General features: G+C 46.0%; 1 protein-coding gene across 2 annotated transcripts in view; it reads right to left on the reverse strand.

Annotated features, from left to right (window-relative positions):
• Positions 1–11106, reverse strand: part of LOC139269021 (protein phosphatase Slingshot homolog 1-like) — a 138068-nt gene extending 126962 nt beyond the window's left edge. The window contains exon 1 of one of the 2 annotated variants that reach the window (XM_070887958.1): positions 10945–11106. In XM_070887958.1, coding sequence (XP_070744059.1) covers positions 10945–11007 — 63 coding nt within the window. In that variant the 5' untranslated portion in view covers positions 11008–11106. Of the gene's footprint in view, positions 1–6346; positions 6374–10944 lie in introns of those variants that run through there. The other variant, XM_070887959.1, reaches the window with a different exon arrangement.
• Between the last annotated feature and the right edge of the window lie 14713 nt (positions 11107–25819).

Consider the following 25819-nt stretch of genomic DNA (forward strand, 5'->3'; position numbering starts at 1 on the left):
GGTTCAATGTACAGACGGGCCTTTATTCTATCAAGATCATGGCCCTGAATACGCAGCCCCTAAGGGCGCATACAAGGTGCGCATGTGCCCATAGGGGCCCCACAAGGTCCACGTTTAGGCATGCGAGGCGCCTACACCTAAACCCGGAACTTGCGATCTTCCTCTTGACAGATCGTACGCATCTGGAAGTAATAGGCCTCCGCGGGCAGACAGTTGGGCTACTTGCCCAACTTCTGCCCCGTGAAATTCTTACAACTGATAAAAGCAGGCGTAATGCTGCGTAAGACTTTTGAAGGACAGAAAAATAAAATATTTTCAATAATTTAAACAATTTAAATCCTGTTAAATAAGTTAAGTTTATTTATAGACTCTTTAAAATATGTAAATTTATTTTTTAATTAAAATTTTTTTAAATTCAATTCCATTTTGATTAATTTTAAGTTATTTTTTTTTCAAAATTAATTTTAAATGTGTGTGTATTTTTTGCTGCATTACCATTCATACTTATGGTGATTCCATACATATGGAACTCACTACCAGAATGCCCCTACTTGGATTGGTTGGGCCGGCCCGCATGATCCCAGGGACAGGTGAAAAACGCCCAAGTTCACAGGCCTTCGCGTACGAGGCCCAGGACTGCAAGTCGCCGAACCTCCCAGACCATCAGGTAGATTTGAAGAAATCTTTCAGGTGGGAGGTGGATCTCATCTGATTAACAACCTTGCAGTAAATAGATGGAAGGTGCAGAACATTGAAAAAGGTGGCAAACAAGAAGCTGTATGGGTAAACAAGAAGTTATGATGTTGCTATCATCAGTGGAACCTTGGTTGTCACAAGTAAGGAGCTGGATGATTAAGGAAAGGAGTCAGATCTCAACATTTGTTTCTTAAAACAAGAAATACTATGCTGGATATTTGAAATTTCAGTTTGTAAGGCTTCTGTGAGATATACTCTGAAATCTATGCTGCTGAATAATTTCTGCACTATTTTTTTCCTAATCTTATTTTATAATATTTAACAGTATACATTTAAATTCTAAAAATTAAATGGCTTCCAGGCAACACTACCATAATAGGTGCACATCTACGATTTCACATGCAATGAGTTCCTAATCCCAGCTATGCTGTTAGGGGCAGGTGCCAAGAGAGAACAAACTGTTGCTCTAGACGAAAAGGGAAAAAAATACATATATATTCATTTCTATACTTAAAAAGGAAAAATGGGCAGGGCTATGGGGAAAGAGCAGTGGAGTGGGACTAATTGGTAGGTCTTTGAGAGCCGGCACAGATACAGTGGGTCGAATGGCCTCCTTCTGTACTGTATGATTCTGTATTTTAAAATATAAACAAAGCTTACATCCCATTATGGCCACTTGAAAATTGGAGAGAGAATGCTGGGTGCAAAATGTCATCTGCCCCTTCAGACACAGGGTGGTGTTCGGGGCAGTAAAACCTAACAGTACGGAATGGGAGAAGAAAATAATAAAATAAATCTTAATTGAGGGATTGGGAAAAAAAAATCTAAATTGTAATGAATACATTAAAAAGATTTTTTTTAAACTGTCAAACAATTATTCTCTCAGGATACAGGATATTTTACAATATTCTATAGTACAATTTGGCTACAATATATATTTGTGCTACACCTCACATGGGAGTCTCAGCCGCTTAACAATAAGAAAAAGGACATCAAGAAAAATTAAGGGAGAATGAAAACAAGCTGGATAGATAGATTTTTATTTTGTAGAAAGTGATAAAAGTAGTGAGGAAGGGTGGTTTAAGGAGAGAGCAAGGGAAAGAGAGAGTGACTAAAGGATTGCCGCTGATGGAGCGGAGAACAATCAGCAAGCCAGAGAGAGAGTAGGGGATGGTACATGCTGTGATGCAAGGTTGGAGACGACAAAATACATTTATGAAATCCCACATCGATTTCCTAACCCTAGTAAACCTGCTAATCAAATAATGAGCAGCAGGTATCATTTTCCTACATGTCAAAACAGGATTGCTGTACTCAAATAAAATAGCTTGAAGCTGAATAATATTGTTGAGTACAAAATGCACATTTGTTTAATTATACAAGGTCCATACACCCATCGGCCCAGCCTTCACTAGCTCCCCACCTCAAGTTTGTTTCACTAGCTCCCTTTCAAATCCTTCCATAGCTTTGCCCTTCACTATCTTGATAATCTCCTTCAACCATATGTTCCTACACAGAACTTCTAATTCTCTAATACCATCTTACTTCTCATTCCATATTCCCTCCACTCGAACATAGTCAGCCACTCCTTCAGCTATTAGTTTCCGCCCTCTGGAACTCTCACTAATTATATCTGCCTTTCTACCTCCTACCATGACTTTGAAAGTCTCAAGGGCCTCCCCCTCAGAATGTTTATACCCTCCCCTAACCACCCTTTTGTTTCTCTTCATCCTGCATAGTGTCCATTTGTTATCTACTGCCCTATAAAGTGTTCTGAGACACATCTGTACAGTTGTGGTACTATACAAATGTAAAGTGTTGTTATAGATATAACTCTCCTACTATCCTGCACAGGTATGGATCTGATATTAAACACAAATCTCCAAGCCATTTTCCACAACCTGTACAGCGGCCTGTTACCTACTGTATAAAATTGCAGCACTGGACTTTAAAATTAAAAGACATTCAATTTTGAACTTCCCCTCGGGCTCCACTTTCAGCATTCTCCGTCAGATCATTACAAATGGAATGAAATAAGTTGCTTCCTATAGTAATTTTAAGTATGCCTCTGTGACTGCCACTGACTGAAAGTTTATGCGGAAATCTTTCATGTGAGCTTATCTACTCTCTTTACAAAGAAGTGTTTGAAAGCACAGAACAATAAAAGTATGAAGAAGTTCTCCAAGCTCATATACAAGGAACTTATGATTATTTTCAGTATATAACCAACTTTCTATTTTTATGTGAAATACAAAATTGCCTGATAGACACAAAGCCAGCTGAATCACTGTACATTTTTCTCTTAATAGATCCATTCTTGTCCACTGAGGCCTATATTTTTCACATCAGTCATATTACGTAGTTCACGCAATATTGAATCAATCTGATTTACGACAAGAACAAAAACTTGCATTTTTATTGTGCCATTAACTTAGAAAAACATCTCAAGGTGATTCATGGAGGCATAATCAGACAAAAATGGACGGCAGGAGGAAGATGGAGCTATTAGGAAGGGTGACCATTAGTTTGATCAAGAAATGGGTTTTAAGGAAGGCCTTAAAAGGAGCGAAATCCAGAGTGTGGAGCATGGACAGCAAACAATTGTGGGACGAAGGGATAAAGGATGCACAAAAGGCTACAGTCAGAGGAATGGAGAGTTTGGGAGAGGACTGTAGGAGGTTAGAGATATGAAGGGGATAAGGAGGGCAAAGCCATGAAAGGATTTAAACACGAATGTGAATATGTTAAATTTGAGACTTTGTAGGGATCAGGAGCCATTTTAGGTCAGCAATGAAAGGGGTGATGAGTGAGCAGAACTTGGTGCGGGATAGGATACAGGCAACAGAGTTTTTAATAAGTTGAAGTTTAGAGGGTGGAGAATGAGCAGCTGGCCAGGAAAGTATTGGAATAGCCAAGTCTGGAGGTGACAAAGGCATTGATTAGGATTTCAGTGGAACATGGGCTGATGCAGGTGATGTTAGAGGTGAAAGGAGGCAGTCTTTGTGATAAAGAAAAAGACTTGGATTTATATAGCGCCTTTCAAGACCACCGGATATCTCAAAAGCTCTTTACAGACAATTATGTATTTTTTTTTTAAAGAGTGTAGTCACTGTTGCAATGTGGGAAATGCGGCAGCCAATTTGCGCACTGCAAGCTCCCATAAATATCAATGTGATAATGACCAGATAATCTGTTTTTGTTATGTTGGTTGAGGGCTAAACAGAATATCTCCCCTGCTCCTCTTTGAAATAGTGCCATGGAATCATTTATGTCTACCCAAAAGAGCAAACAGAGCCTCGGTTTAATGTCTCATCCGAAAGACACCTCCGACAGTGCAGCACTCCCTCAGTACTGCACTGGAGTGTCAGTCTAGATATTTTGTGATCAAGTCTCCAGAGTGGAGCTTGAACCCACAACCTTCTGACTCGGAGGAATGGTGCTACTCACTGAGCCACAGCATATGGGGTCGTTAGTTCAACTTGGGGTCAAATAGGACGCAGAGACTGTAAACATCTGGTTCTGCCTGAGATGGGATGGAATCGATGGCATGTGTACTATTTGTGGTGAGGGCTGAAAACGGTGGCTTCAATCTTCCCAATGGTCAACTGGAGGAAACTGCGGCTCATCGCAGCATGTGGATGAGGAAGAGGGGGCCAGATAGATCCTTGGGAGACACCAGCGGTAATGATATGGGGGCGGGAAGAGAAGCCATTACTAGAGATGCTATGGCTATCATTGGATATGTCACAATAAAATCTAGACGGCCACTCCAGTGCAGCACTGAAGGAGTGCTACACTGTCGTCTTTCGGATGAGACATTAAACCGAGGCTCAGTTTGCCCTCTCGCGTGGACGTAAATGATCCCATAGCACGATTTCGAAGAGGAGCAGGGGAGATGAGCAGGGGAAATATTCCAGGGTCCTGGTCAGTATTTATCCCTCAACCAAAATAACAAAAACAGATTATCTGGTCTTTATCACATTGGTATTTATGGGAGCTTGCTGTGCACAAATTGGCTGCCACATTTCCCACATTGCAACAGTGACTACACTCCAAAGGCACTTAATTGGTTGTAAAGAGCTTTGAGATGGCCGGTAACTGAGTGAGGGCAATCCCACTGAGCTAGACAATGGAGGAAAGACGGTGGAAGAGGATGGTGTCAGAGCCACAGCCAAGTCTGTCCTCACTTGACATCCGCTTACTAACGAACAACAATCAAGAGCGAGAACCTGGGCTGATTTTTCCTCCTACAACAGTGGTGATGAGGTCGATTGTAACATCCCAGCTACTCCTCAGATTAATTAACACAGCACAGACCAGGAATTTAACCTCTTTCCTCGTGGCATGTACAACATGAAGTAGTGTCCTTTATCTACTATACAATCAGCAGAGTTTAACTGAACTAGAATCTCCAGTTTGGAATGTTAAAGTAAATGAAATGTTGAAACTGCCAAGAATCAGGAAACTAATGTAAAATTGGTCTTTATTTTATGGCTAATATGGACAATTAAAATTGGCTGTGGAACTAAGTGCAGCTATAAGACATAACTGAAGTTAAGTGGCATGCATCACTGAAAAATTAAGGGCTACTTCACAGGTAGAACATTAAATGAGTAACACATTAATTATAAAGCACTCTACTGCAGAACTAGACACACCAGGTTAAGTGTGTGCAACTATTGATCTCTGACACTGAACTCTTGTAATACAGTCAGTGACGCCATATCTGACATTCACTGCCAGAATTAGACAGACACAACATTTTGAAGATAAGTAGCAGCATCAGCCCCTGTGGTGGCCCCTATAGCACAAGTGGGAGTGGGTGCAGTGAGGAGAGAGAACCAAGTGTACACAAATGTTCCTCTGAGGAAGAAATATACCCAATAATTTACAAATATTTTTATATTATACTGTCTGACAATCCTCTGCCAGCGACTTCCTTGCTGATCAAAGGTTTGAGAGCTAAAAGAATTGTCAGGGATAGGAAATTGTCTCTTTCACTTTCCTTTACAAAACAGTAAGAAGCAGAGAAGGAACAAACACAATCAAATCGAGGTCAAGAATTGTATAAAAGAAACTCTGTCTGCCTGATAATGGGCAACTCATATCTAAACCTCTTCTCCAGCTTTCCACTATGTTACAAAATGTGAATCAGGCAGACTTGTTACAATGATAGCTAAAATAGTAGTATATTTATTACAAGAATGAACAATGTCACTATTCATACTTTGCATTATTGAAATGCAGTGGAGTGCTTTTAAAACCCTCAACTACAAAGTGCAGGTTTAGTTCTCTCACTGAGAACCACTAAATATGTACAATACTATTTTAGCAATGATTGTTACAAAACAGGAATCAGGCACAAGACTTGTTACATAGTGGAAAGCTGGAGAAGTGGTTTAAATCTGGATTGGCATTAAGCAGGTTGGCAGAGATTCTTTTATACACTACATTAACCTCCATTTGAATGCGATGGCTCCTAAAACAAATCAAATGTTGTTAATCATGGCAAGACCATACAATAGCTTTTACTACAAATTACTGTACTTATTTTTACACACTGTAGTTTACCACCTATGCAATGGCTACTTAACTGAAGATTAAAAAAAAATACTGTACAGGTTGAACTGCTCAAATCCAGCACTCTCACCCAGCTACCTCGCTCGTCCGGCATCATTCCCGGTGGGGGTCGAGACCCATGCTATGTCCTGGGGCTGGCCACTCCTCCTCTCCCCGCCGCTTCCGGTGCTCCCTCGGAGGCCGGGTCGGCGTGCAGCGTCCTGAGGCCGGCCGCATTTCGGGCCCAGCTTCGTCCTGGCAATCCTCCTGCCCGTCGCACCACCACTGCTCGAAGATGCAGATCTTGGTACCGCAATGGAAGTTCCCCAGCTGGCAGGAGAAGCAGTTCTTCTCGTCGGAGCAGTTCTGGTTGTTGCAGCAGTCTGCTGGAGAGTAGCACATGCCGTTGGTGACTCCGCATGGGTACTCGTCCTTCTGGCAGGCCGTGCAGCTCTCCTCGTCCTTGCCGTGCGGGCAGTTCCACCACCCGTTGCAGCGCTGCACATCGGCAAAGCAGCCGTCGTTGCCGCATGGCCGCTCCCGCGGGAGGCAATAGCTTTTCATTTGGTAGGTGCTGCTGGGCTCGGTGTGGTAGGAGACAGCGATCTGACCCGGGAGGACTCGAGGGTGACGGGGCGCCGGTTGTTGCGGAAGGAGGGTCTGCAGCAGCCTGCCACGCTCCTGGGCCGCCCGGTCATACACACGCACTCTGTCGCTGTAGCCCAGCTGCGGGTCGAGTTGCAGCACGGTGCGCCGGTTGTCCTGCGTGTCCACCAACTAGGTGCAGTCAAGCTGTGCCGTGGCGCGCTGCGGGCAGAAATAGTCGGGCAACGCGAAAGACCCTTAGAAGTTGTCCAGCCTCTTGTCACAGCTCCTCCTCTCCCCGCTGCCTCCGGGCCGACGGAAGCTGGGCCCGAAATGCTGACCTCCCGTCATCCGGCAAATTCTCTTATCCGGCACAGGCCAGTCCGAGGGTGCTGGATAAGAGGTCAACCTGTATATACAACCCACCCGAGGCCATATTTCAAAACTATTACAAATACAGTGTGTCCAAAATTGGTGGTTTGTAAAAAGTAAATCATCCAGTTGCATTTATCATCATAGGCAGTCCCTCGAAATCGAGGAAGACTTGCTTCCACTCTAAAAGTGAGTTCTTGGGTGACTGAACAGTCCAATATAGGAATTACAGTCTCGGTCACAGGTGAGACAGACAGTCGTTGAAGGAAAGGGTGGATGGGGAGTCTGGTTTGCCGCACGCTCCTTCTGCTGCCTGCGCTTGCTTTCTGCATGCTCTCGGCGATGAGACTCGAGGTGCTCAGCGTCCTCCCAGATGCTCTTCGGCCAGGGACTCCTAGTGTCGGTGGGAATGTTGCATTTTATCAAGGAGGCTTTGAGGTGTCCTTGAAACGTTTCCTCTGCCCATCTGGGGCTCGCTTGCAGGGGAAGGAGTTCCAAGTACAGCGCTTGCTTTGGGAGTCTTGTGTCAGGTATACAAACAATGTGGCCCGCCCAACAGAGCTGGTCGAGTGTGGTCAGTTCGAAGTCAGTGGCAGTTTTCGAAGATCAGGCCCTCAAATCTGGCACCAAGCTTATGGTCTATAGGGCTGTAGTGATACCCGCCCTCTTGCATGGCTCAGAGACGTGGACCATATACAGTAGACGCCTCAAATCGCTGGAGAATTACCAATGATGTCTCCGCAAGATCCTGCAAATCCCCTGGGAGGACAGACACACCAACATTAGTGTCCTCGATCAGTCCAACATCCCCAGCATCGAAGCACTTACCATGCAACTGTCAAACATAACAGACGAAGTTGGATTAATGCTCTGTGCTATGGATTTAAAAAAAATTCTTACCCTCGGGTTCATCAGCCCAGAAGCACTAACCTATTGTTTGTGGAATAGGAGGGGACAGTTATTTATGCATAAGTTTGAGATTTATTTTAGCATTTACTTTATGATGTTATTTATTGGGAGACGTTGTGGATTGGAACGGTTATGGCGGCAGTATCTTGGGATTCTATTGCTGCAATGTGATTGGGCGTTTTTGTGCAGGATTCTGTTTGATATAATGTAATTGGGAAGTTTATGCAATATAATTAACAAAAGAAAATGAAAGTCCATCAGAAAAGAAGATAGACTTATACAATAAGAAAAGATTCACCAGTCACAATGTAGACAACAGGTTTATACCCAACAAAAATATTTTCTTCCATAAAATGGAGAACTTGGCATTCAAAATACTCATCCCTATTAGACTTTCCTCGAAATACATCAACTGCTAATTATTACAAAATGTTTCCATTGGATGTACAATGGTTGTCTAAATTCTATTAGCATTGTATGTTATGCAAATTAGGTATAACAAGTGCACACATGGGCTACAGAGACTAGCATATGAAAATTTTATTTTTTATTTTTTTATAAATATAATCCTGACCCTGCACTGCTGCAGCAATTATACTATGTCCCTTAATCTGAGACTGACTTCAGGTATATATGAACAGGTTATGTGGACTATATAGTAAACAGTTTATTTTAATAACTTACCCTTTCCTAACATACTCTGCTTACGCAATACATGCATTTCCTGTTTATATTTTTTTATGTAACAGTTTACCAAAGCATCCAGCCCTACTGGAGTAACCTGTTGAGACACTTGCTGTGTTCAACAGATTACATGCTTTGTAGAGAAATGTAATCTCAGAAGGTATTCCTTAGAGTCAAAGATTACTGGTACTTATCTTAAGTAACCATAGCAAAGGGCTTTTGCTCTTCATAGCTTGTGCATGTGCCACACAGACAGAATAAAGAAACAGTGAATAATAATAAATGGTTCGGAGTGATTCCAAGGCAGTAATCTAAATTCAGATATTGTCATAATTGTCATCTGAACCACAAGAGCATATTACAACTTTGAAATGACTCCAGGAGTGTGTGTTAATTTTGTTTTATATACAAACAATTCATGGAGTGAATTTTAGAAACATAGAAAATAGGTGCAGGAGTAGGCCATTCGGCCCTTCTAGCCTGCACCGCCATTCAATGAGTTCATGGCTGAACATGCAACTTCAGTACCCCATTCCTGCTTTCTCACCATACCCCTTGATTCCCCTAGTAGTAAGGACTTCATCTAACTCCTTTTTGAATATATTTAGTATATATTGGGGCCAATTTTAACTATTGGTGCACAATGGTCGTCAAGCAGAGCTTGCATGCCATTCGCCTGCTGTAACGGTCATGAGGCCCGCACCATTTTTAGCCCAGGGCTTCATTTGCATGCAGCGAGAGTGTTGCATTGCCAAAAATAGTCATCCAATGCAGCTTGCCAGTTGGGGAGATGCGGTGCATCACCAGAGAATTTTTGTGGAGCCAGGTTAACAATTTCTTTGAGCGTGTTTTAAGTGACCTCCTGTGATCCTTTTAAGGACTACTGTTAGGATGCTCAATGCCAGAATAAATGGGCGGATCATCGATGGCATATGCTATACCTATTTGTACCTTTAAATTGCAATTAGAGTCCCAGGTACATCATTTGAATATTACAAGTGGCTTCCTGCCTGAAACAGGTGAGTATTCAAGCCACCCTTATCAGGGCTCTACCCAAGACGCCAGCAAGTGGAGACTCAGCATAAATAGGGAGGGAGGCAAGTGACTCGATGCCATTTTCAGGGCAGATATGCCAGGCGAATGGAACTGGTTCAAATTGGCCTCATTGTGAGTATACACAATCAGTATGCTCTTTTAATGATGATACCCACACCAAAGATGAATAATTGTGCTGAAATCATTCCAAATTTGTTGAGAAGTAATGAATAGTTTGTTGACAGGACATAAGTCCAATTTATATTAAACAATTTGCACCAACTCCATTACAGCCTTAAATTTGGCAATGAAAATGTTAATTCCAAAGAAGGCATTGGATTACCAAGCAATGTCTATGCATCACAACCACAGCATCCTGCAGCAGGCCATTATAATGGAACTCTCCCCCTGCTTAAAATAAATCTCATTAGATGTGCTAACCCCCCACCCCCCTACCTCCTCCCCGCGCGGAAAAGGACCATTTTCCAATTATTTGTCAGGCTTCCTTAATTTTAAGTTCTTCATCAAGATCTCGCTGTTAGCAACATCGCAGCATTTCAATCAGTATTTTTGCTGAAACAATTTAAAATAAAAGATAGAAACAAGTAGCTGTTCAAATAAAAAGCGAAGCAACCATACGCAGCCGTTTTTGTATGAAGATTCGTATTGCAGGACATTGTGATCAACAAATACAACATAATTGATAAATCGTGCACACTCTTTGGTGATCACTCATTTCTCAATAGATCCTGATGCATTTTACTACCTCAGTGTTAATGTTAACAACACGATTCTTGGCCCACTATTGCAAAAACAAAACAAATATAAATAATTGTTAAATATGATAAAATATTTGGACAAAGAGGAAATTAACTGGTTGCTGGTTATACCAAATGTTTAATTCTCACTTAACAGCTTCAGATTTCCCCAAACGTAGCACTTGCATTGCAAACATTTCTGATTTCAGGCATGATAAACATGTCCCAAAGAGGCCTGCAACATCGCCCTGGAGCCATTCATGTCGCCGGCGCTCCCCAGCCGGTCGCATGGGCCTCAGGAAGCTATCAGCCTCGAGCCGTTTGTCTGCTACCGAACGGCACTCACCGAGACGCTGGGGCTGGAGGAGGCGCTCGGAGTCGGAGAACGCTGCACCGTAACCAGGGCCATAATGAGGGCTGGTTCGGCAGGTGAGTCCCGCGGGAGAGGGGAGGCTGAGGCCAGAGACGCGGCGGGATTCTGCAAGCTTCACACCGCCACCGCTTTCCTTCCCGATACCGTTAGAAACGCACGGCTCGCGAGCACGGATTGGGGGCGGGGCGGTGAGGGATGAAATGGGCGGGGCATGGGCAGCGCGCGAATTGGGTGAGAGAGCGAAAGTCTGATCAGCGGGGAAAGGTGAGCGCGCGAGGGCGGGGCGGGGCGCTGAGCGTGCGAAGGCGGTTGGAAAGAAAGTCTTGCATTTATATAGCGCCTTTCACGACTCCCATCCTCCGAAAGTGCTTTATTGACGTACTATTTGAAGTGTAGTCACTGTTGTAATGTAGGAAATGCAGCAGGCAATTTGCACACAGCAACTTCCCACAAACAGCAGTGTGATAATGACCAGATAATCTGCTTTTAGTGATGTTGATTGAAGGATAGATATTGACCAGGACACCGGGGATAACTTCGTTGCCCTTCTTAGAAATAGTGCCATGGGTTCATTTACGTCCACTTGAGAGGGCAGCCGGAGTCTCGATTTAACAGCTCACCCGAAAGCCGGAACCTCCGACAGTGCAGCGCTCCCTCAGTACTGCACTGGTCAGCCTAGATTTTTTGTGATCAAGTCTCTGGAGTGGAACTTGAACCCACAACCTTCCAACTCAGAGGAATGGTTCTACCAACAAACCACTAGCTGATATTCTGGTTGGACGGAATGGAGGACACATGTTTGGCGACAGCACGGGAAGAGTGATCAAAGTCTGAGGTGGGTTAACATAAACAGGGGTATGATGAAGTACAGAGAAGTTTATATTACATATTACATAAAGCAACTGATTTTTTTTCCTGTAGTTCCATTCATCACATGAACTACATGGAATGAACGGCTAACCCGTTGGTTTGTGTCATGGCATGCATATATGGTAATCTCAGGTTCAGATGGCTTTACTGTGAGATTTGCTCTTGCTCGACTATCTTAAAATCCAAACTCTGCAATGAAATTTTCCTGGTATCCATTGCTCACTACGCAAGTGCATCTTGCACACAGGCAGTAAGAGTCTCTCTCCAGCCTGTTCCTGGTATTTCTGTAGCTCTTTCCCCCTTCATCTCATGTTCTGCTCTGTCTCTCTTTTTCTTTTCTACTTATTTTTTGTACATAAGAACATAAGAAATAGGAGCAGGATAGGCCATTTGGACCATTGAGCCTGCTCTGCCATGCAATGAGATCATGGCTGATCGTCTACCTCAACTCCACTTGCCTGCACTATCCCCATATCCCGTGATTCCCTTAATATCCAAAAATCTATTGATCTCTGTTTTAAATATACTCAAGGACTGAGCTTCCACAGCCCTCTGGGATAGAGAATTCCAAAGATTCACAACCCTGAGTGAAGACATTTCTCCTCAGCTCCGTCCTAAATGGCCGACCCCTTATTCTGAAACTGTGACCCTGGTTCTAGAATCCCCAGCCGGGGGAAACCTGTAAGAATTTTCTACGTTTTAATGAGATCACCTCTCATTCTTCTAAACTCGAGAGAATATAGGCCTAGTCTACTCAATCTCTCCTCATAGGACAATCCCCCCATCCCAGGAATAAGTCTGGTGAACCTTTGTTGCACTCCCTCTATGGCGTTTATCCTTCCTTAGGTAAGGAGATCAAAACTACACATTTCTCCAGGTGTGGTCTAATCAGGGCCCTTTATAATTGCAGTAAGACGTCTTTACTCTTATACTCAAATCTTCTTGTAATAAAGGCCAACATACCATTTGCTTTTTTAATTGCTTGCTGTACCTGCATGTTAACTTTCAGTGATTAGTGTATAAGGACACCCAGGTCCCTCTGAACACCAACATTTCCCAATCTCTCACCATTTAAAAAAACTCTGCTTTTCTATTTTTCTATAATTGTTGTATTGCAGAGAGGATGTTTCTGCTGATAGGGGAGACCAGAACTAGAGGGCATAATCTTAGAATAAGGGGCCGCCCATTTAAAACTGAGATGAGGAGAAATTTCTTCTCTGAGGGTTGTAAATCTATGGAATTTGTTGCCTCAGAGAGCTGTGGAAGCTGGGACATTGAATAAATTTAGGCAGAGATAGACAGTTTCCAAAACGATAAGGGGATAAGGGGTTATGGAGAGCGGGCAAGGAAGTGGAGCTGAGTCCATGAATGGATCAGCCATGATCATATTGAATGGCGGAGCAGACTCGAGGGGCCATATGGGCTACTCCTGTTCCTATTTCTTATGTTCTTATATAGGCTAGAAATTCGGGTGCGCCCCGTTTGGGGGCGGTAACACTCGTGAGGCGCAAGACTTTGCGCCAGGTGCAGAAGTCTTGCCTCTCGCGATAAATTGGGGTTACCGCCCTGAAAGGAGCGCTAAATCAAGAGCTCTACTTCCTTTCTGGGGCGGGAGTGAAGCGCACGGCTCAGCTGTGCTACGCATTAGGGTGTCTAGCGCTGCCACGTAGGAGGTGCTCTTCCCTGAACTAAAGAGAAGGGCCCAAGCTGCATACTCTGCATAATAAAAAGGGTTCGGCCTGGACCACCGGGGAACAGGAGTGCCCGCGATCAGCCCGGCACTCGAGCAGAGAGCCAGGCTGAGCGATCGCAGCATGGACCACGTGTCTAAATTGGCACTGGTTCGGAAAATAAAAGCAGACATTTTTTTCAGGAGCAGCCGGTCACCTCTCCTTTAAATTCTGCCCCGGTAGCGGACAGGCACCCAGTACGTGTCCCCTGAAGTTGTCGCTGTCATCGCCCGGCGCAGCTTCAGGGGATGATACCCAATTTAGGGTCCGGGGCGCCGTTGCGCCGCCGCTAAACTCCCACCGAATTTAGTAGGATTTGTCAGCAGTGTCGCGCCTGGTCACAAAGTCATTTGCTCAACGGGAAGCGTAAATGACCCCAATTTCTCCCCCTATGTGTTTTTCTGATAAATAGAGAAATTCCTAGGCTACTGTAAGATGAAGTGTTTGACAATTTGACAATTAAAACCACAATGTGTGGATATGAATATAGTAATTGTTAAGTATGGAAGAACTCCACAAGACTGAATACTGTGAGCTAAAACTGATGTGACCTTAGTCTCTTTAATACAACTCCAGAGTGCCTAAGCAGCATGGCAGACAACCTTTTATACTCCCTTGCATGAGGTGTGCAGGTGACCCTTGGGCCTCCAACAGTTGCGCCCTCTGTTGGCAAGTCTTACACAGTTGCAATGTTTACATACTCCCCCCCCCCCAAAGTCTTTGATACAAATTATTTACAAGTTGAGACGATACGGGGCTCTACACTCCCTGGTTGATCGTCTGAGTTCAAACTCTGGCATGGGTGAGTTGGTCGGACCATTGCTGCACTGCGGCGCGGCTGGTCTGACAGGACTGTTGGGAATGGTGGGTTCATCCTCTTGATTGACAGCGAGGTCGATTGCTGGTTGGGTGTGTGTTGGTGGATCGATAATGCTGATGTCCTCTTCAGGTTGTTCCTGGTTGTCGGTGAACCGCAGTTTGGTCTGATCCAAATGCTTTCTGCACGTTTGTCCATTCAGTAGTTTGACTATAAACACTCTATTCCCCTCCTTGGCTAAGACAGTGCCAGTGATCCATTTAGGACCATGACCATAATTAAGGACAAACACAGGGTCGTTAAATCAATGTCACGTGATACAGCCGCGCGATCGTGGTACATGTTTTGTCGGTGACGCTGGGTTTCCACTTGATCATTTTGATCCGGGTGGACTAGGGAGAGCCTGGTTTTGAGTGCTCTCTTTATTAACAATTCTGCAGGGGGAACCCCAGTGAGCGAGTGGGGTCGCGTCCGGTAGCTGAGCAGAACCCGAGATAAGCAGGTCTGCAAGGAGCCTTCCGTCACTCGTTTCAAGCTCTGCTTCATAGTTTGGACTGCCTATTACGCTTAAATGCGGGCTTAAATGGGGCAGACCTGACATGCTTGATGCTATTGCGGGTCATAAACTTGTTGAACTCTGAGCTGGTGAAACACGGTCCATTGTCACTGATAAGGACGTCGGGCAAGCCATGGGTGGCGAACATAGCCCGGAGACTTTCAATGGTGGCAGTGGATGTGCTGGATGACATGATTACGCATTCAATCCATTTAGAGTAAGCGTCCACTACAACTAAAAACATCTTTCCGAGAAAGGGGCCAGGAAAATCTACGTGGATCCTGGACCACGGTTTGGAGGGCCATGACCACAGACTCAATGGAGCCTCCCTTGGTGCATTGCTTAATTGTAAGCACGTGTTGCACTGGTGTACGCATGACTCTAAGTCCAAGTCAATGCTGGGCCATCAAATATGCGACCTGGCTATAGCCTTCATCATGACTATGCCTGGGTGGGTAATGTGTAGGTCGCGTATAAACGTTTCCCTGCCTTTTTTTGGCAAAACCACGTGATTACCCCTTAAGAGACAATCCGACTGGATGGACATTTCATCTTTGCGTCGGTGAAATGGCTTGATTTCATCTTGCATTTCCCCAGTAACGGTCGACCAGCTCTCATTGAGGATGCAACTTTTTACAAGTGATAGCACAGGATCCTGGCTGGTCCAGGTCCTGATCTGGCGAGCAGTGATGGGTGATCCCTCCCTCTCAAAGGCATCCATGACCAGAAGCAAGTCTGCGGGCTGCGCCATTTCCACCCCGGTAGTGGGCAATGGTAGCCGACTGAGGGCATCAGCACAGTTCTCCGTGCCTGGTCTGTGGCGGATAACATAGTCATAGGCGGACAATGTTAGTGCCCATTTTTGGATGCGGGATGAAGCATTGGTGTTTATAGCTTTGCTTTCTGAAAAACAGCGAAATGAGCGGTTTGTGGTCAGTTTCAAGCTCAAACCGGAGTTCAAATAGGTATTGGTGCATTTTCTTAACCCCATATACACATGCTAACACCTCTTTTTCGACCATACTGTAGGCTCTTCTAGACAGACTTCCAGATGCGTTTGCAACTAGTTGAAGTTTGCCCGATACATTGGTTTGCTGTAACACCGTTACAGACCCCATACGAAAATGCATCACAAAGCTAGCACTAATCGTTTAGACGGGTCATACAGTACCAGTGACATGTTAGAACAAAGCAGGTTTCTGGCCTTCTCAAAGGCTGCCTCTTGAGATTTACCCCAAACCCAGTCGTCATCCTTACGTAGCAACATGTGCAACAATTCCAGCAATGTGTTTAACCCGGGTAGAAAGTTACCAAAATAGTTGAGGAGTCCCAGGAACGAACGCAGCTCCGTCACATTCTGTGGTCTGGGTGCATTCTTGATGGCCTCTGTCTTTGAGTCTGTGGGTCTGATGCCGTCTGCCGCAATCTTTCTCCCAAAAAATTCGACCTCTGGCACCAGGAAAACACATTTGGAGCATTTCAGCCTGAGTCCCACTCTGTCTAGTCGACTTAGAACCTCTTCCAGGTTGTGCAGGTGTTCGGTGGTGTCGCAACCGGTGATCAGGATGTCGTCTTGAAACACAACGGTGCGCGGAACCTATTTCAGCAGACTCTCCATGTTCCTCTGGAAGATAGCAGCAGCCGAGTGAATCCGAAGGGCATCTGTGGTATATAAACAGTCCTTTGTGCGTGTTGATGCACATCAATCTTTTCGAAGATTCAGCCAGCTCTTGTGTCATGTAGGCGGAGGTTAGGTCCAACTTGGTGAACGACTTCCCCCCCGCCCCCCCCCCCCCCCCCCGCTAACGTTGCGAACAGGTCATCCATCTTGGGTAGCGGGTACTGGTCTTGTAATGAGACTCGGTAGTCTCCGCAGAGTCTGACCGTTTTTCAACACCGGAACAATCGGACTCGTTGAACTCGACTGGCGATATGATTCCCTCTCGTTGAAGTCTGTCCAGTTCGATCTCGACTTTCTCCCTCATATATGGAACCGCTCGAGCCTTGTGATGAACTGGTCTTGCATCAGGGACTAAATGGATCTGCACCTTAGCGCCTGTGAAGTTGCCGATGCCTCGCTAGCAACAGAAACTTGCTCAGCACTTGGGCGCACAAGGCATCATCCACTGAAGATAGCGTTTTGATATCGTTCCAGTTCCATCGAATCTTTCCCAGCCAGCTTCTGCCTAATAGCGTTGGGCCATCGCCTGGTACAATCCACAGTGATAAATCATGCACAACTCCATTGTATGATACCTTAACTGCCGCACTGCCAATGACTGGTATGAGCTCTTTGGTGTCAATTCACAGCTTTGTCTGAATCAAGCTCAGTTTGGGCCTTTGAGTCTTGTTACCCCACAGATTCTCAAAAGCCTTCAGGCTCATAATTGATTGACTCGCCCTCATGTCCAACTCCATTGAAACTGGATGCCATTCAATTTGACTTTCAGCATGTTGGGAGGGCTCTTGGTGGTGAAGGTGTGTACCCCATACACTTCTTCCTCGGGTTGAGTTGCCTCTCTTTGTTCTGCGTAATCCGCACCGGATTGATCATCCTCTGCCAAATCTGCCACGTGGTGAGACACAGCACTCTTGCACATTTGCTGGAGGTGCCCCATTGTTTCGCAGCCTTTGCACACGTAGGGCCCAAGTTTCCACATGATTTGCGCCTGATTTTTAGGAGCAACTGGTGGAGAACGGACTATCTTAGAAATCGCAATTCTCCACATTTTTTTTTCTGCAGTTCTAGTCAGGTAGAACAGTTCTACTTTGGAACAGAATTTTTTTTTCAAAAGGGAGCGTGTCCGGCCACTGACGCCTAATTTCAAAGTTTCCACAGTGAAAACGTACTCCAAACTAACTTAGAATGGAGCAAGTGAAGATTTTTGTAGAACTGAAAAAACCTGTTCTACACATTAAAAAATCAGGCGCAGGTTACAAATTAGGCGTAGGGAACGATGGGGGGAGGGGGGGGGGAAGGGAAGTCATTAAATTCTACAATAAATCCTTAGTTATACTTATACAAATATTATACAAATAAATCCAACCTGAATAAACATTTATAAACAAAGAAAAGATTAAATAAACCATATTCCTACCTGGGTGAAAGTTCTTCAGGCAGGCCTTTAGGAAGCGGTTTGCCGTCGAGACCGAAGGCTGAACGGGCCGGGCCCGAGATTTCGGGCAGGGCCCGTCCCCAGCACCAGAGGTAGGTGGCGTTGGGTCAGGTCGGGGAGAGAGGTTCGGTTCAGGTCGGCGGGGGAGGGAGGGAGAGGGAGGGAGAGAGGGAGGGGGAGGGGGAGGGAGGGAGAGAGGTCAGGTCGGGGAGGGAGGTCAGGTCGGGGAGGGAGGTCAGCTCGGGGAGGGAGGTCAGGTCGGGGAGGGGGAGGTCAGGCCGGATCCAGTCCGGGGGCGAGAGTAGAGTCAGGTCGAGTCGGGTGGGAGCGGCAGCGGCAGACGCAGACGGGTCGAGTCGGATCCGGTCCGGTCGGGGGTGGGTGGGGGCGGAAGCAGGAGCGGCGGGGAAGCAAGAGCGGCAGCGACAGGCGGGTCGAGTCGGGTCCGGTCGGGGGGGGTGCGGGGAAGCAGGAGCGGCAGCTCGTCTTCCCTGAGGAGCAGTTCCTTCAGCTGCTCAGGGTGGGGACGCACTGGAGGACGGGCAGGGTGCTTGATCTCGGAGCTGGAGACGTAGAGGTTACTAAAACCATCAGCCCCCATTTTGACGAGGTCTATGTGACTGAAGTGTCTCCCACCAAGAAGTGGCAACTTAAAAAGAAACAGTACAGAGTTCTAGGTCGGGTCGGGTCGGGTCCGGTCCGGGGTTGGGGGGATGGAAAGCAGGAGCGGGAGTCGGCAGGAAGCAGGAGCTGGCCGTGGGAGGAACCTTATTCACGCAGCCCCAGTGAGGCCATTCAGCCAGGGCTAGGGGCTGCGTGCTTCGGGCCCCTCCCACACAGTTTCGGGCGCCTGGAGCTACTGCACTTGTGTGCCCACTGTAGCGCGCATGTGCAGAGCTCCCGGCACTGTTTTCGGCGCAGGGTCCTAGCTCCGCCCCCTACAGCTCCTGCTGCGTCGCGCCGAGGGCCAGAGGACCTGCAGGGAGGTGGAGAATATGGAGGGTTTTTTTAGGCGCACTTTGTGGCGCGAAAAACGGGCGCCCAGCTCGGAGGGGCGCCCGTTTTTTATCGTGTGGAAACATGGGCCCGTAGTGCTTGAATCGACATTGATGGGTTCGATGATTACCCCCGCAGTGCCAACATGGTGCTAATGGATTTGAATTCACGCCCGATGGCGGACTCTGAGTCATCCTAGGTCTTGCAGCTGCAGATGTGTAGACCCTGCCGTATGCAGTTCTGCCTGCTAGCGACGTATTTTATGCACAGTGCTTGCTGGTGAGCTTCGATTCTGGGACGATATCTGTCTGGTATTATCGCTCGTAGATATTAATGCTTGTGATAGCCTTGCTCAGGTCTAGGGATTCGGCGGACAGCAGCTTGCGAAGAATGACTTCGTAGCCAATTCCAAGCACAAAAAAGTCCCGCAGCATTTCCTCCAAAAATCCAGCAAATTCGCAAGTTCCCGCAAGGTGTCTCAGGTTGACGACATAACTCACCACGTCCTGGCCCTCGGAGCGGTGGTGCATGTAGAAGCGATACCTGGCCATTAAGACGCTCTCCTTCAGCTTGAGGTGGTTCCAAACCAGCGTACACAACTCTGTGGCCCCAAGTTTCCACACGCGGCAAAACAGGTGCCCCTCCGAGCTGGGCGCCCGTTTTTCGCGCCGAAAACGGCGCCTGAAAAAAAACGCGCTATTCTCGAGCGCTTTGCAGCTCAATGTCTGCTTGGCGCGGCGCCCAGGGGGCGGAGCCTACCACCCGCGCCGATTTTGTAAGTAGGAGGGGGCGGGTACAATTTAAATGAGTTTTTTTCGTGCCGGCAACCCTGCGCGTGCGCGTTTGAGCGTTCGCGCACGCGCAGTGTGAAGGAAACATTGGCACTCGGCCATTTTCAAAAGTGCTGCAGAAAAAGTGAAAATTTGTTTATTGAACCCTTGCAAAGGCTTGTATTTTAATTTTCTTGATATTTCTGTGTGAGGGTGAGGGAGTGCATTCTGTAATTAAAGATAGACTGTGATAAATGGGACACATGCACTTGTTTGAGACTATTCAAATTCTTTGTAGCTGTTCAATTTTTAACATTTTTTAATAAAACCACATTGCCCTACCATGATCAGCACTGAGGCTTCTTGCAGCTTCTTGCCGTCCGTCGGGCCCAACGGCAAACGGCTGCCTCAAGTAATGAGGCTTCCTGCAGCCTTCTCCCTGCCTCCCCCGCCCTGCCGTCGGGAACTGCTGCCTCAAGTAATGAGGCTTTCTGCAGCCTTCTCCCTCCCTCCACCCCCCTGCCGTCGGTTTGTCCCGACGGCAAACTGCTGCCTGAAAGCCCTGCCTGAAGCACTTTCAAACAGGTAGGAACATGGTTTATTTAATCTTTTCTTTGCTTATAATTTTTTATTCAGGTTGGATTTATTTGTATAATATTTGTATAAGTATAACTAAGGATTTATTGTAAAATGTAATGACTTCCCTTCCCCCCCCCACCCCCCCACCCAACCTCGTTCCCGGCGCCTAATTTGTAACCTACGCCTGATTTTTTTAATGTGTAGACAAGGTTTTTTCAAGCCTACAAAAATCTTCACTTGCTCCATTCTACGTTAGTTTGGAGTACGTTTTCACTGTGGAAACTTTCAAATCAGGCGTCAGTGGCCGGACACGCCCCCTTTTGAAAAAAAAATTCTGTTCAAAAGTGAAACTGTTCTACCTGACTAGAACTGCAGAAAACTTAAATGTGGAGAATTCCGATTTCTAAGATACTCCGTTCTCCACCAGTTGCTCCTAAAAATCAGGAGGAAATCATGTGAAAACTTGGGGCCTGTATATGTCTTCTCCGCTGGTTTCTCCGGTGCTAGCAGATAGAAACATAGGGCCCAAGTTTCCACACGATAAAAAACGGGCGCCCCTCCGAGCTGGGCGCCCATTTTTCGCGCCTAAAACGGCGCCGGAAAAAAACCACGCGATTCTGGAGCGCCCTGCAGCTCCTTGTCTGTTTGGCGCGGCGCCCAGGGGGGCGGAGCCTACACTCGCGCCGATTTTGTAAGTGGGAGGGGGCGGGTACCAATTAAATTAGTTTTTTTCCTGCCGGCAACGCTGCGCGTGCGCATTGGAGCGTTCGCGCACGCGCAGTGTGAAGGAAACATTGGCACTCGGCCATTTTTGTAGTTCTTTGTAGCTGTTTAATTTTTGAACATTTTTTAATAAAAGAACATTGCCATCAGCACATCAGCACTGAGAAGGCTGCAAGAAGCCTCAGAAAGTTGAGGCAGCCGTTTCCCTCCCCCTCCCCGCCCGCAGTCGGGAACAAACGGCTTTCTCCTCCCACCCCCCCCCCCCCCCCCCGCGGGAACGAACGGATTTCTCACCCCCCCCCAGCGGGAACGAACGGATTTCTCACCCCCCCCCAGCGGGAACGAACGGATTTCTCCTCCCCCCCTGCGGGAACGAACGGCTTTCTCCTTCCCCCCCCCCACCGCGGTAACGAACGGCTTTCTCCTCCCCCCTCCCCCGCGGGAACAAACGGCTTTCTCCTCCCCCCTCCCCCGCGGGAACGAACGCCTGCAGCATTCTCCCTGGCTGAAGCACTTTCACACAGGTAGGAATTTGGTTTATTTAATCTTTTCTTTGCCTATAAATGTTTATTCAGGTTGGATTTATTTGTATAATATTTGTAGAAGTATAAATAAGGATTTATTATAGAATTTAATGACTTCCCTTCCCCCCCCCCTCCCCCCCCCCACCTCGTTCTGAACGCCTAATTTGTAACCTGCGCCTGATTTTTTAATGTGTAGACAAGGTTTTTTCAGTTCTACAAAAATCTTCACTTGCTCCATTCTAAGTTAGTTTGGAGTACGTTTTCACTGTGGAAACTTTGAAATTAGGCGTCAGTGGCCGGACACGCCCCCTTTTGAAGAAAAAATTCTGTTCCAAAGTGGAACTGTTCTAACTGACCAGAACTGCAGAAAAAAAAATGTGGAGAATTGCGATTTCTAAGATAGTCCGTTCTCCACCAGTTGCTCCTAAAAATCAGGTGCAAATCATGTGGAAACTTGGGCCCATTGAAACATAGAAAATAGGTGCAGGAGTAGGCCATTCAGCCCTTCGAGCCTACACCGTCATTCAATGAGTTCATGGCTGAACATGCAACTTCAGTACCCCATTCCTGCTTTCTCGCCATACCCCTTGATCCCCCAGTAATAAGGACTACATCTAACTCCTTTTTGAATATATTTAGTGAATTGGCCTCAACAATTTTCTGTGGTAGAGAATTCCACAGGTTCACCACTCTCTGGGTCCTAAATGGCTTACCCCTTATCCTTAGACTGTGACCCCTGGTTCTGGACTTCCCCAACATTGGGAACATTCTTTCTGCATCAAACCTGTTTAAACCCATCAGAATTTTAAACGTTTCTATGAGGTCCCCTCTCATTCTTCTGAACTCCAGTGAATACAAGCCCAGTTGATCCAGTCTTTCTTGATATGTCAGTCCCGCCATCCCGGGAATCAGTCTGGTGAACCTTCGCTGCATTCCCTCAACAGCAAGAATGTCCTTCCTCAAGTTAGGAGACCAAAACTGTACACAATACTCCAGGTGTGGCCTCATCAAGGCCCAGTACAACTGTAGTAACACCTCCCTGTCCCTGTACTCAAATCCCCTCACTATGATTGCCAACATGCCATTTGCTTTCTTAACCGCCTGCTGTACCTGCATGCCAACCTTCAATTACTGATGTACCATGACACCCAGGTCTCGTTGCACCTCCCCTTTTCCTAATCTATCACCATTCAGATAATAGTCTGTCTCTCTGTTTTTACCACCAAAGTGGATAACCTCACATTTATCCACATTATACTTCATCTGCCATGCATTTGCCCACTCACCTAACCTATCCAAGTCACTCTGCAGCCTCATAGCATCCTCCTCGCAGCTCACACTGCCACCCAACTTAGTGTCATCCGCAAATTTGGAGATACTACATTTAATCCCCTCGTCTAAATCATTAATGTACAGTGTAAACAGCCGGGGCCCCAGCACAGAACCTTGCGGTACCCCACTAGTCACTGCCTGCCATTCTGAAAAGTCCCCATTTACTCCTACTCTTTGCTTCCTGTCTGACAACCAGTTCTCAATCCATGTCAGCACACTACCCCCAATCCCATGTGCTTTAACTTTGCACATTAATCTCTTGTGTGGGACCTTGTCGAAAGCCTTCTGAAAGTCCAAATATACCACATCAACTGGTTCTCCCTTGTCCACTCTACTGGAAACATCCTCAAAAAATTCCAGAAGATTTGTCAAGCATGATTTCCCTTTCACAAATCCATGCTGACTTGGACCTATCATGTCACCTCTTTCCAAATGCGCTGCTATGACATCCTTAATAATTGATTCCATCATTTTACTCACTACCGATGTCAGGCTGACCGGTCTATAATTTTCTGTTTTCTCTCTCCCTCCTTTTATAAAAAGTGGGGTTACATTGGCTACCCTCCACTCCAGGAACTAATCCAGAGTCAATGGAATGTTGGAAAATGACTGTCAATGCATCCGCTATTTCCAAGGCCACCTCCTTAAGTACTCTGGGATGCATTCCATCAGGCCCTGGGAATTTATCGGCCTTCAATCCCATCAATTTCCCCAACACAATTTCCCGACTAATAAGTATTTCCCTCAGTTCCTCCTCCTTACTAAACCCTCTGACCCCTTTTATATCCGGAAGGTTATTTGTGTCCTCCTTAGTGAATACCGAACCAAAGTACTTGTTCAATTGGTCTGCCATTTCTTTGTTCCCCATTATGACTTCCCCTGATTCTGACTGCAGGGGACCTACGTTTGTCTTTGCTAACCTTTTTCTCTTTACATATCTATAGAAACGTTTGCAATCCGTCTTAAAGTTCCCTGCAAGCTTCTTCTCGTACTCCATTTTTCCTGCCCTAATCAAACCCTTTGTTCTCCTCTGCTGAGTTCTAAATTTCTCCCAGTCCCCGGGTTCGCTGCTATTTCTGGCCAATTTCTATGCTACTTCCTTGGCTTTAATACTATCCCTGATTTCCCTTGATAGCCACGGTTGAGCCACCTTCCCTTTTTTATTTTTACGCCAGACAGGGATGTACAATTGTTGTAGTTCATTCATGCGGTCTCTAAATGTCTGCCATTGCCCATCCACTGTCAACCTCTTAAGCATCATTCGCCAATCTATCCTAGCCAATTCATGCCTCATACCTTCAAAGTTACCCTTCTTTAAGTTCTGGACCATGGTCTCTCAACTAACTGTTTCATTCTCCATCCTAATGTACAATTCCACCATATTATGGTCACTCTTCCCCAAGGGGCCTCGCACAACGAGATTGCTAATTAATCCTCTCTCATTACACAACACCCAGCCTAAGATGGCCTCCCCTCCTAGTTGGTTCCTCGACATATTGGTCTAGGAAACCATCCCTTATGCACTCCAGGAAATCCTCCTCCACTGTATTGCTTCCAGTTTGGTTAGCCCAATCTATATACATATTAAAGTCACCCATGATAACTGCTGCACCTTTATTGCATGCACCCCTAATTTCCTGTTTAATGCCCTCCCCAACATCACTAATACTGTTTGGAGGTCTGTACACAACTCCCACTAACATTTTTTGCCCTTTGGTGTTCTGCAGCTCTACGCATATAGATTCCACATCATCCAAGCTAATGTCCTTCCTAACTATTGCATTAATCTCCTCTTTAATCAGCAATGCTACCCCACCTCCTTTTCCTTTTATTCTATCCTTCCTGATTCTTGATGAGGCCGTATATTGTGGACCCTCACACAGTGAGGAGAATCGCCCTGCGCTTGATCATTCCCATTCAGCTCATTGGCCATGAAGTACTGGTCGAGACGCTCAATGAAGGCTTCCCAATCATCACTCTCTACAAATCTCTCTAAAATACCAACGGCAGCCATAACCGCATGAAAGTTCATAATCTGTTACTCGTCGCCAATTGTTAAGTGTGGAAGTACGCCACACTGTGTACTGTGAGCTAAAACTGATGTGACCTTAGTCTCTTTAATACAACTCCAGAGTGCCTCAGCAACATGGCAGACAACCTTTTATACTCCCTTGCACGAGGTATGCAGGTGACCCTTGGGCCACCAACAGTTGCGCCCTCTGGTGGCAAGTCTTACACAGCTACAATATTTGCATCCATAACAGTAATAACCTGGCTTGTGTCCATAGCAAATGTGTAGAAAACAAGAAGTGTGAAGATCAGACCGCCTTGTGGTTATGGTTATCATCACAGGCAGTCCCTCGGAATCGAGGAAGACTTCGCTTCCACTCTTAACATGAGTTCTTAGGTCGCTGTACATTCCATGGTTAACCCCAAACCAGCAACAGTCAAGGAGAGGAAGCTTGTTTCAACAGAACAGATTTGAGAAGATAGTGAGCATTGAAGCCACTGTACTTCTGTTCCCAGAACGGGTAAACAATTTTCGGTCTATTGGTATTTTGCTTATTACTTGGAAGGGAGAAAATTAAAACAAATAATAATTGAAAAGTATAAATGGGAAGTAACAATTTTGAACAAAAAGTTGCGCACTTACCACAAAACGAACATCCAAATTTCAGAAAATATACAATGGGGAGGGAGAGAGCCTGCACTGCATGCAGACTCAAAGCATCGTCAATATTTCTTACTTTCAGGCAGTGTTGAAGTTCAGTGCTCAGTTTAACATTGGAAATCCTATTAGAGCACCACCTACTGACATCACAAGGTAGGGATACA

The sequence above is a fragment of the Pristiophorus japonicus genome, chromosome 8 (genome assembly GCF_044704955.1).
Source record: "Pristiophorus japonicus isolate sPriJap1 chromosome 8, sPriJap1.hap1, whole genome shotgun sequence".
NCBI classification, from domain to species: Eukaryota; Metazoa; Chordata; class Chondrichthyes; family Pristiophoridae; genus Pristiophorus; species Pristiophorus japonicus.